Below are 18,551 nucleotides of genomic sequence, written 5' to 3'. Positions count from 1 at the left end.
GAGGGAGGCAGATCTGAAATTAATCAAGACAGACAGTGAGTTGTACCACTGAGGTCCTGCATCAACTAATATTGAGCACAGCTAAATTAATCACGGCCTTCTGGGTCTTTAGATAGTGTTTGCACTAATGAAGATTTCTTAATTATAACATCACATCAACAGGAGCGTGTGGTGAAGAGTGCTAAAGAGTTGAGTAGAGAAACAAATTTCTAACTTGTCTTTTTGCCGTTTTTTATGAATGCCACTCAGTATATTTAATAATTATATATTTGTATTTGATTTCAGGCTGTGGTCGGATTCTTTGTTTAGCCAATCAGAAGACACTTGCTGTCTGACAGTCATTTTGCATATTCCATATATAGCAAGCAGAAAGTTGAAGGTCTGATAACTAAAGCATATTAATGAGGTTTAAGGTTCAAAAGTTCAAATTCATTAGCAGTTGTTGCATGTTAGTTTGTTGTTTTGAGTTTGTGGGGTGGATTTTGAGTCATTCCAAAGTGTCTAAACTCTCTTAAAGGTACAATTTGTGATATTTTTTTCCGCTAGAGGTCGCTAGAAGCCTATTAAAACAAAGGCGTAGTTTGATGACGTAAAGTTTTAGAGTGGAAACTTGGGACGTGGTCTCCATCTCAACGGACGGTGCAAAAGAATAGGGATTGGAGTCTGTAAGAACTCATGTTCGTGGATGCGATTATTAACGTTACTGTAGTATGAAGCAGAGCAGGACCGAGTGTTGTGGGAGCTGAACGAGGAGCTGGAGCGATTGATCAACACACGCCTCACGAGCAGCGGGACTTTTATTATGACACAGTCGCCGGCGCCGCTTCCGCTTTTCCGGTCATGAGTTTACGGGAGCTGTCTTTGTCGACAGAACCAGCGGCAGATGGTAAGCAGTAATTATGTTCCATAAATAATTAACACAATCCACCATAAAACGTGCAAGAAGTAAATAAGGAACTGCTTGAAGCAAGCTAGTGGTTTGCTGGACGCTAGACTCTACTTCCGCATTTGTCCACGGCACTGTTGTCATGTGGTTTCTACGTCAGTAAAGGCGGTAACAAAGGTAACTGCGTCATTGACAGGCGACTGCACTGCCCCGTGTCACCGTTTAGAATGGGAATTTTCTCATGATTTACAAGTAGTTGAAAACATTAGAGATATTGTTAGTAATCAGCTGGACAAAATATATAACACTAGCCTAGTGGTTTTTGGATATTTTACTGCAAAAATTTTACAAATTGTACCTTTAAACTAGTATTATTTAGATCAGTGGTTTTCAATCCTAAACTTGGGGACTGCTCTGCACATTTTCTATGGCGGCATCTGAAATCACATACTTCTCTACTATAAAGTGGGTGAAAAACGGTATGTGACAAAAGAAGTATGTCCGAATTCACAGTACTACTGCCTAAAAGAGTAGGCAAAATGTACCCGATGACCTACTACTTCCAGTGAAATTCTGAAGTGTGCCTTCGATGGACACTTTACTATCCTGTGAGGCCACAGGAGAAGATTTGTGAATGGTGGTGACATGATGCAGCTGACACTAGAGATAAAGGCAACATGGTGAATTTAGTATGCCCAGTTTACATTCATACTTGCTTATTCAAAATAAGTACTTAAGAAAGCCTGTGATTTCGGATCCTATTTCTCTCTTATCTGACACACTCGGTTCAGTTCATAGAGCTCTCATCTAATGAGCAGATGACCTGAATCAGGTGTGTTAAAAAAGGGAGACATACAAAATGTGCAGAGCGGTGGGTCCCCAGCACCAGATTTGGAAACCACTGATTTAGATTAAATACTGTAATCAACATTGTCGAGTTGTTCTGGAGAGTTTTTTGGCATAGGTCTATGTCGATAGTCGATACGCTACCTAATAATCTGTGGCAGACACACTTAGGGGGACGAATCAAGCATTCATCAAGCATCAGTCTTCATGCAGCAGAGAGCCACAGCATGAGGATTTTTTTTTTTACCAATCAGGTTACCAGTCAGGGCTGTGAGCCAGTGAAAATTTCTTCCTTCTGTTGGTGCGAATTTGATGAATGCTGCAGAGTGTTAGTGTTACTGAGGCAGCTGGAAAAAGAGGAAAACATTATAGGAAGACTTTCCTAGTACTTGGCAACTTTCCTAGTCTAGTTTCAGCAAAGCAGTTATTGAAGTTTGGCCCAACAATTGCACAGAATTCCCAAAACTTAGTTTGGCAAATAGATTTTGCACTCTGAACGTCTCTCTGCAGCAAAGACCAGCTTGGATTTCCAGGTGGGTTGATGCAAGTTACTGGTGGTTTAGTGCTAGATCACAGCAATGCTGGCACTTTAGGGTTCCTGCGGGTCCATAAAATATCTAAAATTAATTTTTCAAACTTCAAGGCCATATAAAAACTGCTTATGATGTCCCAAAGAGTATATTACATTAAATATACTAAGTTTTAGTAAGAGTTGCGTGCCATCTCTGAATCTCTGAATGTTTGAAAAAAGTCTGAAAATAGTTTAAAAACACAGACGGATAGATAGATAGATAGATAGATAGATAGATAGATAGATAGATAGATAGATAGATAGATAGATAGATAGATAGATAGATAGATAGATAGATAGATAGATAGATAGATAGATAGATAGATAGATAGATAGATAGATAGATAGATAGATAGATAGATAGATAGATAGATAGATAGATAGATAGATTGATTCATTCATTCATTCAATTGTATGTACTTTTTTTATGTACAGTTTAGGAAATCCTAAATCAGACCCCAGATGGATCCTATACCAGTTGCAGAGCCGTAAAGCCAAGCGTCGTAATGGGCTCCCCACGGACGGCCTGTAATTGCTCTCAATAAACCAAGCTGATGCACCTTGTGGCTATGAGTGTGAGTGCATGAAACCCGAGTGCTTTCGGCTCGCATCAGCTTTAACAAGCGCCAGCCCCTTTAAATCAAGTGTGCCAACAGCCCGTACCGTTGAGGCTATAAGCATGCATCTCCCTGGCAGCTTTTTTTCTCACCGATACGGATGGTGTCTGTACAAGAGCGGAAATGGCAACATGTTTGTCGCCCCTTGTTCCAGCATTCACCCCTCTGCTCTCACTCTATCACTTCCCCATCTGTGAAAGTGCACTTATTACTCCTTGCTCTTGGATGATCTTGACTGCATCATCCAAGACAGAATGAGGTGGCTGAGACAGTAATCTTCGCTATCGTTTCTTGTGTCTACTTACACTTACTTACGGCCTCCATTCTTACAAAGAGCAAAAACGTGTTCCACGAAAATGGCGTCACCTGAAAATAAACCCCCCAAATGCTTCATTATCAGGGGTGTCGAAAACACAGCACTAAAATATCACATTGTGATGGGAATAAATGACCCAATCACTCAGTTGGAAGAACTTGCCCTTTTTATTTTTAACTGCTGCTCATTCACTTGCCGTGCATTAATCACGAAAACGTGCCAACCGTCAGCGTGCAACGCTTGGAAGGAGCTCCAGATAAACTATAAATGTCCGATACAGTTAGTTAGCCTCTTGAAGAAGAGGCTCTGTATTTATTTATTTATTTATATATTATTTATTTTAATTGGCTTTTTTGCCTGAAAATAAAAGGACAGTGGAGAAGCATCTGAGTGGTTTTGTTTTGTTTTGCTTTGCTTTTTGCACAGCCTTTCACATCAACAGCAAAATATATATGGCAATCATTTTCTTTATTTTGATTTGATCATTTTATTTGATTCGATTTATTTTCATTTGAAATTTGAGTTTTAATATTTACCTTTAGCATTGTTTCCTTGCAATTCATGACCCTATCAGACCTGCAAACCATTTTTGGTTCATGACCCACCAGTTGAGCCTCAAATAAACAATTACTCCGCTCAGCCACTATTCCACAGGTCTCTTTTTGCAAATATTTGCGGTAGGACTGGTTTAATGAATGCAGGATATAAAAGCAAAGTCTGCCGTGAGCAGTATCATCTGCTTTGAACATCGTCAGGCTGCTTTCTTCAAAGGATTGCAAGTCCCACTAGGCTTTGGGGCGAAGGCTTTTAGGTGGAGGACTGGTGACAACCACCCATTCCTAAACCGGGCCCGGTGCCAAGGTATGCCAACGGTGACTTGTAATGCCTCCAGCATCTCTATTCTTCCTGCGACTGGAGATAAGAGAGCAGGCTCTGCTGGAGCACACCAATTTGGATGCGTTCCCACTGTATTACAATACACTGTCAACAGTGCTGAATGGATCCGGAAGCTTGTACGCAGTGTGGTTCCGGTCTCTTGGACTGATCAAATTGCAATGCTCAACAGAGTCTACTGCTCTCTCTTTTCATTCCCGGTTGACAGACCTTTAATGCACCAAATGAAACACATTTAAATTCACATTTAGCATTGCTTTTTCCCTGTTATTCTCAACCCTATCAGACCTGAAACCCATTTTTGGGTCATGACCCACGAGTTGAAAATTATTGTTACATTAAAGATTAACTCTCGCCTTAAAGATTAGCTTACACGGTTTGTCCTCCTTTGGGAAACTTGATGTGTGTCGTCTCTGTTCCAGCCTCAGCAGCAATGATAAAGCAGCCAGTCTGTTTTCTCCCCAGGGAACAGAAAGCCACTTGAATGCCAAAGCGTATGAGAGAGAATCTTTTGTTCTGGGCAGTATTTTCTTTCAGGTTAGCTTCAGGCTAGATCCCTCTGACTCAGGTTAAATGGGGCTGCCCTCAAAGTTTAGCTCTGAATCTCTTGAATTAGTGATATTCAGAGTATGCAAACATGTGGATGTGGTACAAAACAAGAAGTACCATCTATTTAAATGAAATGGTTGTTTTAGAAAACAACTCTGTTAGTAATATAGCTAAACAGGATCCAGAATGTATTTTTAATTGTTACACCTGCAAGCGGCAGGTTAATTGAGGATATTGCATATTTGTATATTGTATGTTTGTTTTTTGTTTGTTTTTTATATTCAGCTGTTTATTTAATTTTACTTTATAATTTTTGACCAATGACATTCACAGCACCATATACCAAACAGTGTTTTGGTAGAATGCTTATATCATAAGAATGTGAAGGGAAAAAAAATATTTTGTTGCTAATATTTTCATTTTGGTGACATAATGTGAAGAATATTTCATGTATGTGTCACCACATGATATAAAAACCTAAAAATTACATGAATAATTTAATGATAAAATTTCTGCCGTTTTATTTAGCTACCAAATTCAATTGTTATTCACATTTTTCCCTAGTAAGTGTAAATTTTGGACATGCTGACATTAATCAGCAACATGGAATTGACTACTATAACCAGCTTTACCAAAGGAAACCTATTCTAGTTCACTAGCACCATCTAAGATAGTATTTGTAATGGAGAAAAGCAAATTATGGTTACATTTTCATTCTGATCAAGACAACGAGGAAGTAATGTGATTGACAGTTGGCGTTAAAATTTTGGACACGTAGACCCATGGCAACTGCAGTGGTTGTGGCGCCTTAAATACTTTCTTGCGGTACATTCTGTTCCTCTGCCCTGTGTTCAGGCAGCTCTCACACCCATCTGCATGCTAAACAGTTGCCCATACGGGCCAATTTGCAGCAGCCAATTTACCAACATCGCTTTGAATTTGCTAGGAGTAAAAACGGCAGCAAAGTGCTTGCAGTTTCATGAAATGAGGAGTCTGAGAAGGCTAAAATCTTCACCCTCAAACACAGAGACAAATGTACGAAGCCACACACACTCAGAAAAGTAGAGATTATCTGTTTGTCATGTGCCCAGATGCGGTAGAGTCCCAAAGGGTTAGAAAGAGGCAGTTCTGACAAGGATGTGACAGGGCTTAATTAGCCGTTGAACTTAGCGAGAGAAGACGGTTCTCTAGATTGTTGTAGCTTGAATAGATTAAGACGTGTTTGTGCTAATGCTAAACTGCTTATGCTCACAGCCTTGGATTAGAGTGACACAACAAAGGGAGCGAATAAAATGCGTGGATGTGTCGCTTCAGAGGAGCTAAAGTTGAGTGGGCTAGCATGTAGCTATATGTGAGATTATTGCTGAATAGCCTTTTTAAACACCATGACAAACCAAATACTAAGAAATGCATGCTAATCTTTCATTCAGTTAAACTTTCACTCACATTGTTATGCTATTTATGATGAAAAATGCTAAATGCTAACTAGTAGCATTTTCGCAAATGTTTCAGATTCATTTCTGTACCTCAAGCTCTCTTTCTCTGTCAATGCAGATACTGAGGGTTGCGAGCACAACTGGAGGAAGTTTCACGGCCACTGCTACAGGTACTTCACCCGTAGACACACATGGGAGGACGCTGAGAAGGACTGCAGAGAGCACAGCGGTCACTTGGCCAGTATCCACTCCACGCAAGAGCAGGACTTCATTAATGGTCAGTATCTGCTCAATTTAACCAAATGCACAAATAAAGTTCTGCAGGTTCAATATGCTTGTGTACTTTTAAATCTTTTTTGTAACATTATAAATGCTTCCTTGATGAATAAAAGTATTAATTTCTTTAATAAAAACGTCTTACCAACCCCAAACCTTTGAACGGTAGTGTAAAAGAATTTAAAATTTAAAGTCTTTCGTACAGGAAAATGTACCAAAAGTTTGGATGACTCATCCTGGACTATACGTTTTTGTCCAATCAAATGCTTTCTAGAATGAAATTGTCGGTCCTTCTAAAATCAATTTCAAATGATTAGCCAAAACTTGCTGTTTTAACAGGAAGTACAGATAGGAAAAAGAACACTTAATTTCTCAGAATTGCATTACTTACTGAATTTCTATCAATAGAGTGCAACAGTCGGGTTCCAGAAGTAAAAATGAATTTTCTCCGTAGGGGAATTGGTTTTTAACAATAACTTATTAAAGTCAAACAGACCAACTGTGGACTATGAGATTAAATGATAATTTATGCTTTTGTTGAGGCCATCAGCTGGAATTCCAGGTATAAAACCTCCACCAATCACAGAATCGCGACAAGAAAATTGCACCAAGAGGACTTTTCAGTGTTGATGAATGATATGATAGAGTCTCCCTACTCGCAAACTACTTAAATATGTTTAGATGCATATATTACTATAAATTGAAAATGTATTGTTGTTGTTGTTCTTTCCCTTTTTTTCTCATAAGTACACAGTCTTGAACCTTTGTCTTTTTGTCAGATTTTCATATAGTTTTTTCAATTCAAAGTTTATAATGTTGTTGTTTACTCTGTAGCTGGTTGTGCTGGTTTGTTATATAACTCTTTTTATATGACTTTTTAAAATCCCTATGGGAAAAATACTTGAAAAAGTGGGAGGGCACTCAAGTAAAGTTTCATATTTTTTAATCTCCACTTCCTGCCATTCAAATTCTGCTTCCTGTGGGGTGTGGCCAGTTTATTTAAATCATTAAATAGCAAGCCACATAACTAAGATAAGAGACAGGCCTGCTGAACTCCCACACTGCACAGATTGCATTATGTCTTCCGCCACTGCTCGAGCCTAAATCCAGCGTAATGATGCTCACTGTGGCCTCTCACAGCATGCTGTCTGCTGCTGTCTGCTCACAGAGCCACAGCGCTCACCAAAAAGTGTGTTTAATCGCCTTGAAAATGGACATCTCCACCCTTGCAATAAAGGGGGCACAGCCATTAGGAAGATTAATGGGCCCTGTAATGATGTTAATCAGTAACACCATGATTGAAATTCCATTACACCCAGACCAAAAAAAAAAAAAAAAAAAAATCCTCACAAATGCATCTTGGGGACGATCTGATGGCTTCTGGCTTGAGCTTGAATTGTGATAACACCATCAGTCGGCTCCCAGTGGCCCTGTAGAAGATATAAAGCAGACTACAACTTAAAGGGGAAGCATTATCACTGCATTTTATGACATTAATACCCTATTTACACCTAGTGTGAACCAGGTCTTCCAGGTTGTTGGTTATACATGGTATTAATGTAAGTCTTATGGCAAAAAAGAATGTTTAAATATTTAACTATTTTTAAATATGGTTGTCCTACAAAGTAAAAACTTTGAAATTAATGCAGAAAATATAGTATGTTATAATAGAAAAGATAATAATTTGAAATGTTTTGTGCTTTTAAAACACTTTTTTTATTTGGTCATTAACATGTGAAGCAGACTGAGGGTATGGAATCCAGAGAATCCCTTTCTAGCGGTCCAGACCATGATGGACCTGTTCTGGAGAGCCAATGAAACACATTTCTCACTTCCAATTGAAATCTGTTCCATAATTCAAAATATACTATGTTTTTAATTAAAAAAGTGATTAAAAAATGATTAAAAATCATTTGAAATGTTTTGTGCTTTTAAATCAGGAATGAGCCATGAGAACACGTGGATTGGCCTGAATGACAGGATGGTGGAAGATGACTTCCAGTGGACCGATAACATGGATCTGGTGAGACTGGCACAAAATACATAAAAGAAATAAAATTTGCTATGTATGTTTGTATTCATATATTTAAAATAGATTTATAGATTACAGTGCACAGCATAAATGAATATACCCCCTCTGAAACTCAACAAATTTGGCAATTACTCTTTACTTAGAAGTCATGTTAGGGTTCTTTATAGATATAATGTTCCAGCAAGTCTGCTTGATCAGTTACCTTCTTTGGTCAAAATTATTCAGAAAAATAAGATTTTCTTATCAAAGTGACAAAATGTTGTGTTGCAAAAATGAGTACACCCTCCTGAAAGTTACTTAAACTTACACCAGAAAAAAAAAATATATATATTTTTTTTAAGGCAATTTTTGATCCAAAACATTTAAAGATAAGTAATTTCTTGAGAAGTACATTAAAAGTGTAATATAGCCCACTTAATCATTCTCAGACTTAAAGGGTTAGTTCACCCAAAAATGAAATTTCTGTCATTAATTACTCACCCTCATGTCGTTCCAAACCCGTAAGACCTTCATTCATTTTCAGAACAAAAATAAATATATTTTTGATGAAATCCGAGGGTTTCTGAACCACACATAGGTAGCAATGTCATTGCACCTTTTGAGGTCCCGAAAGGTATTAAAGACATCATTAAAAGAGTGACTACAGTAGTTCAAACTTAATGTTATGAAGCTGTTAGAACACTTTCTGTGCGCAAAAACAAAACAAAAATAAAGACTTTATTTAACAATTTGAACTGTTGTCATACACAGTTGACGCAGGGCAGGCTTCCGTGTTTACATCCAAACACCGGCTCAGTATTGGCCGATTCTGTATACATGAGCAGCACGACGCAAGCCTGTGATGCTGACACAGGAGCCAGCCAATAATGATTCACCATTCTGACATAGAACACGGAACCCTGCACTGCGTCAACTACGTATGACAACCGTTCAAATTGTTACATAAAGTAGTTATTTTTGTTTTGTTTTTGCACACAAAAGTATTCTCGCCGCTTCATAACATTAAGGTTGAACGACTGTAGTCACTTTGACTATTTTAACCATGTCGTTACTACTATTTTTTAGATCTTATAAGGTGCAATGATGTTGCTGCCTATGGGTGGATTATAAACCCTTTGTTTTCATCAAAAATATCTTCATTTGTGTTCCGAAGATGAATGAAGGTCTTACGGGTTTGGGATGATATGAGGGTAAGTAATTAATGACAGAAATTAGATTTTTGGGTGAACTAACCCTTTAAAGTGGAAGCACTTGGGAAAGAACTGTCAGAAGACTTATTTCTTAGCACAAAAGAGGACAGTGGCACAAGAGGATTACCAAGTCATTGTTTTAAATGTGAAAATATAGCAAGGTAACACAGAAATTCAAAAACAATCGACTTGTGACAAGGCCCCTGAAATAAGCAGGCCATCTTTTTTATGCTTTCATTTAGTGATGAGGGATTTTTTTTTTTTTTTTTTTGCTTGACAAAGAGCAGGAGAAATACCAAGCGAGAGTCTCAGAGCCAGCAAAAGCTATGAAAAGAGTGACTGTATCACAGAGTAAGATGCAGCCTGCAGAAGAGACGTGCATGGTTGCTGTCCTCACTGGAACATGTATCAATCTTAACACTCTTGAGCACCTGTGGGGAAATCTGTAGAGATGAGTTGAGCAACACTCCCCATTAAAGATCAGGGCATTTAAGGAGCTCATCGTCCAGGAGTTAAACAGGACAGATGTGATCATTTGTCATGAACTTGTACACTCCATGCCAAGAAGGGTCAGAGCAGTATACTTCAAATTATGGAGGACATACTAAGTACTAGAATATTGTACATTTGTTGAATTAAATCTAGAGTGTACTAATTTCTGCAATCCTTCATTTAAACAAAATTGGCTAATTTATTTATTTTACAGATATTAATGACATATATTTCTCTGTTTTTATTAAGTATATGTTTAATACATTTCAGTTTTCCCATCTTTTCATGAATTGTGTTAGTGATCGTTAAGAAAATACATCTTTTGTATTTGTTCAGAGGGGGTGTACTCATGTATGCTGTGCACTGTGTGTGTATAAGAGAGAGAGAGAGAGAGACTTGTGCTGCCATATGCATAATCTACCTGATCATACTGCCTGCATTATCATACTGTGGTTAATCTAAGTGATTAATTGTACTGTATGTTCTGATACTTGTATTCTTCTGATACTATATATATATATATATATATATATATATATATATATATATATATATATATTATATATTATATATTATATCAGACCCATTAGATGTATCTGAAAACCCATTTGTAATGCAATGGATATGTAAGACGGTACACTAAATACCTAGTAAAGCCATGGGATTGGATTTAGCCCTGAAATATCCCCATTCCTCCTCCAGCAATATGAGAACTGGAGGGAGAACCAGCCGGATAATTTTTTTGCGGGCGGAGAGGACTGCGTGGTGATGATCGCCCATGAGAACGGCAAATGGAACGATGTGCCCTGCAACTACAACCTGCCCTACATCTGCAAGAAAGGCACAGGTGATGAGCGAGAGAGAGAGAGAGAGAGAGAGAGGAGGCTTTTGGAAAAGAGGACAAATACTGTACCGCCTTGCTTTATACCTCACTGTACTGTTTCCTTTATTTCTGACCTCCTTTTGTTAACTTAATTCACACATGTTCATGTTCTTCATGAGATGTTCCTCATATCCTCTTTCATTTATATCCCTTCCTTAGATTTAAATCCATTCTGATGCTTTAAAGGGATAGTTCTGTCATGTCATTCAGAACCCATTTGACTTTATTTCTTCTGTGGAACACAAAATAATTAATTTTGAATAATGAACTGGTCACGCTTTACCATGCAATTACAATGAATCAGAGTTGAACTTAAGAACCTGATTAGTGATGATTCATGAACAAAATGGATCAACAATTCATTGAAAAGATTCGACTCACAAGAACGATTTGTTCTCATACAAAGCATTTATCACATGACTTTAGAGTTCATGAGTCATATCAACCAATTTTGTGATAATTTTACATGCTTTTGTGTCCTTTTTGAAGCTTGAAAGCTTAAAGGGATAGCCCTCCGAAAAATACAATTTCGGTCATTATTTACTCGTCCTCATGTTGTTCTGTGGAACATAAAAGAAGAATGCTGGTAACCAAACTGTTTCGTGTTCCTATTGACTTCATTATATCAACAAAAAAATACAACGCAAGTCAATGGAAGCCAAAACTGTCTGGTTTCCAGCATTCTTCAAAATATCATACTGGTTTGTAACAACATGAGGGTGAGTAAATGATGACTGAATTCTCATTTTTGGGGTACTATTTCTGTAACAAAATCCCATATTGCACATTCATTCCCTTCCACTTTTTCTTTATGTCACACTGAACTTGTCATATCAGTTTGTACGGCTTCATTTTCAACAGTTCCCTCTTCACCAATTCTTCTCACGTCTTTCGCCATCAGACAAGGACCTCAGCAATAACTGTCACTCATTTTGTTCTGAGGATGTGATGGTGGGTCCTCAGGAGGGCTGCGTGTTCAAAGCCTCGATCATGACATGACGGACATGACTGGTTCTCTTCAGCCACTTTTAGCTGTCTAGCTCTGGCGCAGTCTGCTTCACCCACACCACTATGGACTCATTAGACTTGTTTTATCTGGTCATTTACATATGAAGCAGACTGAGGGTATGGAATCCGTCGGGTCCGTCTGCCCTAGCTAGATTTAAATAGGCACCTCTGGTTCACAAGAGGCAACCGGAGATCAGGTCCATCAGAGAATCCCTCTCAAGGGGTCCAGACCATGACAAGCCTGGTCTGGAGAGCCAATGAAACATTTCTCACATCCAATTGAAATTCTCACCTCCGTTCCTTAATTTCACACTCAATTTATTATTAAAAATGTGTTTGAGCTTATGTGGTAGGCTTACTTGGCACTTGATCAAAATTTGCTACAAAAAAACACCTCAAAACAACACCATAAATTGGTGAAAAAAAACACTAAATCAGGTTTAGTTTAGTTTACCCATTAAATTTCTGTCATTAAGTATTCACCCTCATGTCGTTCCAAACCCGTAAGACCTTTGTTCATCTTCAGAACACTAATTAAGATATGTTTGATGAAATCCAAGAGGGTTTTTTTAATCTCCCATAGAAAGCAATGAAATTACCATATTCAAGGTCTAGAAAAGTAGTGAAGACATCGTTAAAATGTTTAAAGCGACATGAATACTTTTTGTGCGTAAAAACAAAACAAAAATAATGACGTTAATAAATAAAGTCGGGTTGAACCACTGTAGTCACGTTGACAATTTTAACAATGTCTTTACTACTTTTCTGGACCTTGAATACAGTATGTGGTAATTTTGTTGCTTTCTATGGGAGATAAAAAACCTCTCAGATTTCATCAACAATATCATAATTTGTGTTCTGAAGATGAATGAAGGTCTTACAGGTGTGGAACGACTTGAGGGTGAGTACTTAATGACAGAAATTTCATTTTTGGTTGAACTAACCCTTTAAATATTTCTATATTTAAGCTAAATATTTAATTGAAATCCATCATCAAATAAAAATATACATTTAAATGAAACGAGTCTTATTGGCTTTCCAAAGTAGGTCCGCCATGGTCTGGGACTCCTGAGATGCATCCTCTGATGGACCTGTTCTCCAGTTGGCCCTTGTGAACCTCTTTTAATCTTGCTCATTTACGAAAAGCGAAAGCTATTAAGTTCTCCGAAAATCTTCAAGTACACATATACATTAACATGGTGATTTTAATAGTGTGCACAGGGGTTACTCTGGGCAACAGCCACTGATTTTAATCGATGGTGGGCTTGTTCAATTTCGAGCAAACAGTCATATGGCTGCATACACAGCTCAGCCAGCTGTTGTTTGCAAGACCACCTGGGAAACATTTTCAACCACCCCCACCACCTGCCTCGCTGTCCCTTTTTGTCCATCAGCCCTTCCCCAGCCATTCTATCATTCAAACTGCCACCGCTATTGATCATGCAATCCCTCCAGTGAAGCCTTAATACAATAATAGAATCCCTTAAGAAAAGCATAGAGAAGCAATGCATGATATTAACTCATGAGATATGTGCTTTAAACAGACCTACTGCCAGTTTGCTTCTCTCATGTTGTAATAGTTTTTATGCTGAGCTACAGATTTTGCTGGAGGTAAAAATGCCTGAATCCAAAGTGTTTAGCACAAGTCTCAGGGTGATGCTGACTCAGTTGAAGAACCCCTATCTATGTCTGTGTTATTGAATCACCTTGACTTTTCCCTGCCAGTTTTGATATTTGGATGAATGAGGTGTGATGCATCTTTGGGCATTTTGCTCAGGCTGGTCAGTAAGATAGCACTGCTGTAAACCACTTTCCTTTTTCCTTTTGAAAATGCTTCAACTTGCAGTTAAACACAAATCATTTCAAATGACTGCCGCATATAGCATAATTCAAAAGTTAGGTGAATTGAAAATATTAGTTAACATTAATTTAATTATTATTTTACTTGTATATTAATTTATTTATTTAATGTGTGGATGCCACTGCATTAGATAATACAGCATCTCACAGAAGTGAGTACATTTTTGTTAATATTATATCTTTTCATGTGATAACACTGAAGAAATGACACTTTGCTACAATGTAAAGTAGTGAGTGTACAGCTTGTATAACAGTGTAAATTTAATGTCCCCTCAAAAATAACTCAACACACAGCCATTAATGTCTACACCGCTGGCCACAAAAGTGTACTCACTTCTGTGAGATACTGTATATGTACTCATACATATATACATAAGATATATATAAAACTTGTGTATGTATATGTTATTTTTGTTTTATAAATAATTTCTCTCTCTCTCTCTCTCTCTATCTATATATATATAATTCAATGACATTATACATTTTTAAGCATGGCTTAGTTGTCCAAATACTTTTTGAGTCCACTGCATTTGAGTGTACATTGTGTCCAGAATTGAGTATTGATTTGATGGTCTATTATTTATTTATAATTTACTGCTGAATCAGAATTGGGCTTGTGTGGATCGAGGATGGTTGCTTAGTGCCGGAGTGAGTTTTTTAAGTGTGACGTTTGCCTGCTGTCCTCAAGCTAGAAGGTCATATTACTTTCTCTCCAGACAAAGAAGCCCCCCCCCCACACACACACACACTTGAAAAGGCATACAACAAAACTCATCAAGCTTACAACCAGCCAGCTGACTTCCCAGATCAATTCCAGCTCATACCATCACTGATTAGGTGGCAATTCCTGCCCGTACTGAGCTACAGATAACCTGCAGTTCCTTGCCAGAATTGATTTGATTCACGGAGGTTAATGGCACGACTTGCTCTGGAGCATTTGATAAAGAAAATCTTATGTAAAAAGGGAAAAACTAAAGTGCCAAGGCCATAAAGTCTGCTGGAGTGAAGACATTAAACACTCAAATCACAGGTCAGCTTTATGATGTTTCCAACCAAATGAACAAGCTGAGGTGATTATAGCAGCAGCCTTTGATTATAGCTTTGCTGTTCAGAGTGTGAATGTATGGGGAGCTGTATACCACAGGCTAATTGTTTGTGCCTGCACCCTGATTGGTTCCCTGTGGTGTTTACTGGCCCACCGCAACAAAATAACAGACCGACTTGCTGCAGCTTGCATCCTCAGTCAAGCGATACACTGAGGTTCAACTCCAAGGGTGCCACCTAATGAAAGTAAAAGGAACTGCAGTGAAACAAGGTCTTTAAACCTGTTTAATTGCTTAAATGTCACCGCAAGGCACTGCTGTAGATTGTTGTCAGTGAGCTGTGGTGCTTTAGGGTTGAATCAGAATACAGCAGGGAATTAAGTTCTTTTTTGTCATACTCCACTTCTGATTTGTCAAACTATAAATCTTGAACATGAAACAGCATTTGAAACCTATTTCCTCTATAACGTGGCAGTTAAACTGAGTTGATTTTATCCATCATGATGAAGTGATTATATCTTTAAAAGTGGGATCTATTTCACAGGTGGCTGGGGAAAACATTTTATTATTATTATTAATTTTTTTTATTATTTGCAGTAAGATTCACAATGAATCATTCACAAGGACACCAGGAACTATGGATGCATCACTTTATATTGTTTTTATATTATAAATAATTAATTCTTTTTAAATACATAAATAAAAATTAAAAATACATATTAAATTATTATCATTATTTCTTATAATTATTTATAATTTATTATTTATAAATAAATATCAATATAAAATGATTTATTTATTTACTTGTTTGTTTGTTATAATTAATGTTTAATTTGTTTTTAATTAATTTTTATTTTTTGCTTTGCCTCCAACTAACAGTAATTAAAAGTTAAGATGTAAAAACACTAATTTAATAAGACTTTTAAATGTAATCTTTAGCAAATTGCAAAATAAAATAATTTTTCATACTGTAGATTGTAATGTTGTGTTGTAATGATACCTTAAGCACAAATATTTTTTTATTATAAATTATATTTTATATTATAATTATTTTGTATAATTATTTATAATTTTATATAATAAAAATGTTCTTTTAATTTTTTGATGTATATATTTTTATTTTTAGCTCTGCCTTCATTTAATGGTCATTAAAAATCATTTTTAAAAACACCAATTTAAATAACACTGTTAAATGTAATCTTTAGGAAATTGTTTAATAAATATTTGCAAAGTTGTGTTGCCAAAATGTACTAGCATTTAAAATGACTGATTTTAGCTTTTAGTGTTATACTTTTATTTTATTTGAACAAAATAATATAGCCATCGGTTCTTGCTCATCATCCTTACCATGAAAATAAAATAATATCTGACAGAATTGTAAAAAATTCCAGGAACATATATTAAAAAAGGATGTTTTCATAATCCTACATTATTGTCTTTTTTGCAGTACTATGCGGAGCTCCTCCCACTGTGGACAATGCTTTCCTGATTGGTCGGAAGCGTTCGCACTACGACATACACTCTGTGGTACGTTACCAGTGCGATGACGGCTTCCTACAGCGCCACATCCCCACCACCAAGTGCCGTGCCAATGGCAAATGGGACCGACCCAAGATCATCTGTACAAAGTGTGAGTGTCCAGATTTTATTAGCTAAAAGTCAATATCAAGAACCGAATCACCAGATTCATTCACACTTGATTCTCTTCTTGTATTCTCAGCACGGAGATCTCACCGCTACAGACGCCACCACCACAAGTCCCACCACGAGCGCAGAAAGCACAAGAGGCACGGTTCAGGAGGTCATCGAGGTCAACAGGAGGGTCACGGCCATTTCTAACCAAATAATCCCCTCCTTTCCGCCAGCCTTTCACCTAAACCTCCTTATCTTTGATATCCGACGGCCTTTCACCTTTTCCCTCTTCTCGCCTGGGTCAGTCTACCCCCATTATGATCAGAGGGGGCACTGCTGGACCTCACAAGGACTATAACAATTTTACTTTTCCGTCTCTTTATCCGTTAATGTTCCATCTCATTTTAGTGAATCAACCATGAGGAAAGTTCTTTCGTACCTTCAATGTAGAAAACACTCTAGGTAACTGTTTATGTATTTTTACATAAGCATTAATGGAGCAGGAGAGTTGGTACAACATGTAAATATTGTATTTCTTTTCAAAACGTGGGATCAAATCAAAACAGCCAAGAAATGCTTGGTATTTGTTAGCTCATGCAGTATTTCTTGACTGTTTTGACGTTGGTTTGCTCTTTGTAAGACATTAACCTAATTTATACAGTATTTCTGAGTATTGATGTTTTTTGGGTTGCGAGGAGTGGTGCTCATCCTGATTTTCAGTGTGCAATTCACGCAAAAATAAAAATAAATATCACCCTCATGTTGTTCTAAACCTGTACGACTTTATTTCCGCCACTGAAGCGCAAAGAGATGAGTGAATGACGACATTAAAAACGTCAAAAAAGCAGCAAAAGTAGTTGTGTTGTTATCTGAAGCCGTTCGATAGATTTGTGCGAGAAACAAAGGTTTTCAATAATCAAAAGCCGTTATCATTAATCTCCCCTCAATTGTAACTTTCACAGAAATGTGATAAATCTGTCAAATCTGGCAACTTGATGACAAACAAGATTTCAGACCCAAATCGGTGGAGTTCTCTGTGGAAAATCTTTTAAATTTCACAATTAATAAGAAGAATATAGAACACATATAGTCATAAGAACCACTTTAATGATCATTTTACAGAACTTTTAGTCGTTTTAGGAGCTGTTACAGCCCGGGTCTACATTGATTTTTATTATATGGAAAAGAGCAGCTTGAACACTCTGCAAAGTGTCTTCTTTAGAGCTCCACAAACAAACAAAAAAGGTAGTACAGGTTAATAAGGTAATAGGTTTGGAAAAACATGAGGGTGAATAGATGATGACATACTTTTCATTTTTGGGATCACAATATTACATTATGTTTTTAAACAGCCCTTAACTAGCAATTAACACAGATAAATATCAACCCTTGACTGAAGGTTGCCTATCTTTTACAGGTATTGACTTTGAGCGATTTGACAAGAATTAGGTAAAATATGCCATTTTAACCCCCCCCCCCTACTAGTAGTCCCTCCATCTGTTATTCATAGTCTATGTCATGATCTCCTACTTTCTCATCCACAGAGGAGAAATTGTCCTGTCAGAGCCTGTCGTTGCGAAAAAGAGCGAGAATTAAAGAGACGGAAAGAGAGGTTCGACTTGCCGGTCTTAATTGCACTCGGCTACAAATACGGCACATCAAACTGAGCCGGTGACAAGGTACTTTTAACAGCCTCGGGGGTCGAACGCTACGCCCGTAATTAGCTTCTCAATGTAGTACAGTTGGAGAAGAAATAAAATAGGGATGGATTCCCATGAGTGGGGCGAGAACGAAAACAAAGAATCCAGATGGTGCGATATCACATACAGGTTAGATGTTAAAAGTGCTCATGGGTAAATTTCAAAGTCAGTGATACCTCCAGCACTGAAGATCAGGAGGTTAAAAAGAAAAGGCTCATGCAGAAGAAAGCCAGTTAAGATTCAGCATTTGGCCTTCTGTTCTCCTCAGAGCGAAAGATGTGATCTGGGCTCACTGTGGTTTCATAACACACTTTTTTTTC

General features: G+C 37.4%; 1 protein-coding gene across 1 annotated transcript in view; it reads left to right on the top strand.

Annotated features, from left to right (window-relative positions):
* Window positions 1–16,738, top strand: part of ncanb (neurocan b) — a 130,256-nt gene extending 113,518 nt beyond the window's left edge. The window contains exons 11-15 of the mRNA XM_067398657.1: window positions 6,234–6,392; window positions 8,332–8,414; window positions 10,808–10,952; window positions 16,347–16,529; window positions 16,620–16,738. Coding sequence (XP_067254758.1) covers window positions 6,234–6,392; window positions 8,332–8,414; window positions 10,808–10,952; window positions 16,347–16,529; window positions 16,620–16,738 — 689 coding nt within the window. The remainder of the gene's footprint in view (window positions 1–6,233; window positions 6,393–8,331; window positions 8,415–10,807; window positions 10,953–16,346; window positions 16,530–16,619) is intronic.
* Window positions 16,739–18,551: the final 1,813 nt, after the last annotated feature.

Source organism: Chanodichthys erythropterus, chromosome 10 (genome assembly GCF_024489055.1).
Source record: "Chanodichthys erythropterus isolate Z2021 chromosome 10, ASM2448905v1, whole genome shotgun sequence".
NCBI lineage: Eukaryota > Metazoa > Chordata > Actinopteri > Cypriniformes > Xenocyprididae > Chanodichthys > Chanodichthys erythropterus.
This window is presented reverse-complemented; position numbering and strand designations above follow the sequence as displayed.